Source organism: Arvicola amphibius, chromosome 11 (genome assembly GCF_903992535.2).
Source record: "Arvicola amphibius chromosome 11, mArvAmp1.2, whole genome shotgun sequence".
Classification (NCBI taxonomy): Eukaryota; Metazoa; Chordata; class Mammalia; order Rodentia; family Cricetidae; genus Arvicola; species Arvicola amphibius.
In genome coordinates this window covers 61269011-61273552 of record NC_052057.2, presented here as the reverse complement: position 1 = coordinate 61273552, position 4542 = coordinate 61269011, and the positions used below count along the sequence as shown (strand labels likewise).

The window sequence follows — 4542 nt, the reverse complement described above, 5'->3', positions numbered from 1 at the left end:
AGAACAGTATCCCCACTGGAACCATGAGCTAATGTCAGCCCTTCCCACTCTATGTGGCTTTCTGTTAGAGTGTTCTACACAGCAACAAAAAAGAAACTCACGCCATCCATAACCTTCATTATCAAACAGTTGAAAAACTACACTTCAGTTAGTGCTTTTATTGGGCAAAATTTATCCTGAAAATATTTTGAAGTCACTGTCCCTGAGGCTGATTTTCTTCAACAGCAAGTTTTCTGCAGTGGCCAAGTCCTTGCTGGTGTCATCTCTTCCTTCATGCTTTTTCATAGGTCCTGGTGCAGACAACGTTGTTCATGGTGCACTCCTAAAAGCAGAGAGATGTGTTAGAGGTGACTGCTGACAGGTCAGACCCAACCTTTCCTCTTTCCACAGACCAAGCCCTCAGTTCAGGCTATGAAGGAGGTTAAGTAGCTTGATTGACATGCATTCAATACAGCATGTAAAAATGTAAACTTGGGCAACACTCACCACTACCATTTTTCCCTCCACGATTTTTCTTTTGATTGTTGTCTCTTTGCCGAGCCATTTTTGGACCTGGATCATTGACCCACCTTCTAATGTTACGATGCTCTATAAATGCAGAGAAAGTGATTAGGAGTTGCTCACTACTTTCCACCTATCACAGCACTAGACATCTACAGTTTAACTTCACGTCTGAAATTCTGTTCCTCATAATGCTTACCTTGGTTCCTGTTATGATTTAATACAGTCAATGTAGAAGTCTCAAGAGACAAGTAAATTCATGTTCTCATAGACTAAAATCCATAAGCTATTTGACCTTTTGATCTTAATAATTGTTCTAGTCTATATGACCTTTCATACAATAACAAACAAGTGGGGAAAGAGGAGAAGTGAATACAGATTACCACACAAAGTGCTACACATCTGTAACCCTAGCACTCAAGGGCCAGGAACAGGAGAATACTAAGTTGCAGTCCAGCTTAGGCTATATAATAAGACCTTATCTCAAGCCACAGCAACAGAAAGACTAATAGGAGCATTTTACTCCATTAAGCTGTCTGAATAATTAGCAAAGGATTGACTTTTTGCATGCACAGATTCAAACCAGCCCAACCAGACTTAGCAATAAGTCAGTCTGTTGAATGAACCCTACCAACCACCTGTTTCCACAACAGTTGAGCACAGGAAGATTTAACTCCAACTCACCTTCACTTGCCGACTGTCTGCAGTGGTTTCATCAAACTGTTCCCCCAGCTTGAAGGAGATCTCCGTGTTCTGGAAAGAGCTTTCTGTTTGGATGCTAACCTTTTCCCCATTGAGACTAATATTAACAGTTGGCTTTACTAAACCTGCCACATTCCGGGCTGCAAAATCCACTCCTGAGAGACAAAGAAAGATAGACAAAGAAAGATTCACACATTCGGGAAGATGTACAACCACCATAGTGAACACCCGCTCTTAAAGAATGCATGCTCCCTCACTGAAATCTCGACTGGTGTACAGCCTTATTTCTTTTGAAATTGAGTCTCATTACATAGCCCAGGCTGGCCTTCAGCTCAAGATCTTCCTGTCTCTTGCTTTGAGTCCTGGACTTGTAGATATGTGTCACCATTTCCCACCACAGTGTCTTATTTGATGTTGTCACTGGCCTCTAGATTAAGCCAGGTCCTTCCATGGTTCTGCTAAGCCATTCTGCCATCTTGAAATGCTAAACTCATTTTCTCAAACATTAGTGCTTAATATGAAATGTATGTTTGCTGGATGGCTTTTAGGGGAGCAAATGCTTGTGTTTTACCTTGGGGAAACTTGCAAAGATGGTGTGGGAAGGACGTGGCGCAAATCCTGGCCCTGCTGCTCGGATGGTGGACTTTACATTGTTAAATATGACTTTTGCAGTAGGCATACAGGAACTGACTCATCCCTCTGAACACATATTGAGATCTACTGTCCATTCAGACTATTGATGTGTGCCTCGGTGTAGAACAGATGTGTGTTCAGACTATTGATGTGTGCCTCGGTGTAGAACAGATGTGTGTTCAGACTATTGATGTGTGCCTCAGTGTAGGAGAACAGATGTGTGTTCAGACTATTGATGTGTGCCTCAGTGTGGGAGAACATATGTGTTGGCTGTGAGAAGGTGGCCAAAGCCTGGGCTTCCACCTCGACACTCTACAGCTTTCTTCATAGTAAGCTGAGAATACCTCGAACCCTCCTCACGCTTGCATTGGAAGAGAACATGAGAGGTCTTAGAAGGGTCACAGAACAGAGTAAGACCTCAGTTGCTCTCCCTCCTTGTTCCAGACTTAACCCAGCTCCAAGTCAATACAAGGGTTATTCTGGTATAAGCCCAAGTTCCCACCCATTACTCTCCTATATCTCTCTATTCTTATATTTATATTTATGTATAAATAGATGCATGTGTAAATACAGAAATATGGATATACAAATATAGACAAATGTAGTTATATAATATTACATATAACCCATATTTAGTATATTAGATACTATATTAGATATATATTATATTTTGTTTCCATACAGGACTTTCTATGTCATCAGACTGGCCTTGGACCTTCTGTCTTCCTGTTATAGCCTGTGACAGCTGGGATTATAGTTATCCACTGCCATATCCATTTCCAAGTTTCTTATTTGCCTTCAAATTTTTATACAAAACAAATATGTCTATAAGCCCATGAAGAGGTAGGGGAATTTCTTTATTACTTCGGAGAAGTTAATACTGTCTATGGAAGATGAACAGGTATTATATTTTAAGCATGTTAACTTATTGAGGGGATAAAGCATTGTTGTTTGGGTGCTTAGAAAGAGTACATATGTTATTAATAATGGTAAATATCCATTGGCCATTGTAGGCAAAATGCAAAATGTAAAGAAATCTTCTGCTTTCTATATGGCTTATTTATAAAAGAGGTTGCTATTAATTGTGAAAAATGAATTGACTGTTGTTCTTCCAGAATTCACAGAAAGGTGTAGTTGTGAGAGACACAACTCATTATAGCTGATGTTTGACTACAGAGCTTGAAGTAGAGACAAAGATCAGGCAGGCCCCCACTCTGAAAGGCAGAGTATGTGAGACAGTCATCCAGTAAGGAAAAACTGTTCTATTTCTCCTCTCAAAAAGAAAACCTTCAAAATCATGTGTTGAATATCACTCACACATGCATGAACACTCGAGAAAAACAGACTCTCAATGTTATTTGTTGCTACAACACTTCTAAATTTATAACTAAGGTAAACCCCAAACAAATTCAATCTATAGACATATTACAATGATTATTTTGCAACAGTTTGGGGTTGAATGAAAGCTGCTCAATGAAATGAGCCAGCTAAAGAGACACTCTGCCCGGAGATCTGCATGATGACTTCATACCGGAGCCTGGCTGGGACACATATGGACTATAAACTGAGAGAGCTAGTAGGAATTATTAAATGCTAATTATTTATTATAAGAAAAATAAATAATAATAAATGGAATTTTAAATATCTCATATGAGTGTAACCTATAGTCACAAAAAAGAAAATCATAGAAAATGTTATTGTAAGGCACAAAGCCAGCCCCAACACCAAAATCTCTTGTCTCAAATCCCTGAATTCCATGATGGTGTCTCTCACCCAGTTCTCTCATGTAATCCTCGAAGTTTTCGCTGGAGACCAGCTTCCAGGTTCCCAAGAAGGGCTCAATCATCATGGGAAGCTTTCTAGGAAGATGAGGCACTCACAACCCGAAGTCAAGGCAATGTGGGCACCCTTATGCCTCCAGCAGCTTATTTTAAAGAACATCTTCATCACGTGGCCTTCCTGAAGTGACCAATGGGATGCCAGGAGCCTGAGATTCCAGGCAGCAGCCTTTGACTCATTGTATTTACCTTCAGATTAAAAGACAGACACCTAACCAGCAAAACTTAATTCAGGTCAACCCCTTTTAACTCTAGCAAAGAGATTTACACCCAGGAGTCACCCGATAGATCTTTCCTGCCAAATGGAGACAACTGTCGATGGAGACCAATCTCTCAACACTAATGCTGACTTACCCCGAGGGAACAGCCGACAAATGTCTGACGAACACTGACTCCATGTTTTCCCACCCTAAACAAGGACATCTTTGCTTGGTCTGCCTCAGCTGGTTTTTTTGTTTGTTTGTTTGTGCAAGTCATAGTGTCCAAGCCTCTCCTTCATTAGAAGAACATCCTCCCTTCCTTTGCTTGCAGGGTTGATGCATTGATATTGTTAATGTAACTTAACACGCCTACAGTTGCTTGGAGTGAGGTCTAAGGTGTTATTAACAGTATCACTGTTGTCAATCAAGGATAGCTGAGGACCACAAAGAACAAAGAAGATGCCAATTATTGTTGAGCAGAGCTTTGTGATTTAAGCCTTAGAAAGGAGTGATTTAATGACATCAGAGTCTCTCTCTCTCTCTCTCTCTCTCTCTCTCTCTCTCTCTCTCTCTGTCTGCCTCTCTCTCCCCCCTGTCTATCTCTCTTTCTGAGACAGGATCTTCCTATGTATCCCCAGGCTGGCCTCAAATTAACAATCCTCCTGCCC

General features: G+C 40.8%; 1 protein-coding gene across 1 annotated transcript; it reads right to left on the bottom strand.

Moving 5' to 3' along the window:
- Nucleotides 1-271: 271 nt before the first annotated feature.
- On the bottom strand, nucleotides 272-3682 carry Fabp9 (fatty acid binding protein 9). The gene is made up of 4 exons (XM_038347115.1): nucleotides 3610-3682; nucleotides 1186-1358; nucleotides 487-588; nucleotides 272-322 (listed from the first exon to the last, which is right to left on the bottom strand). The coding sequence occupies exons 1-4, from the start codon at nucleotides 3680-3682 to the stop codon at nucleotides 272-274; spliced, it is 399 nt and encodes a 132-aa protein (XP_038203043.1).
- Nucleotides 3683-4542: the final 860 nt, after the last annotated feature.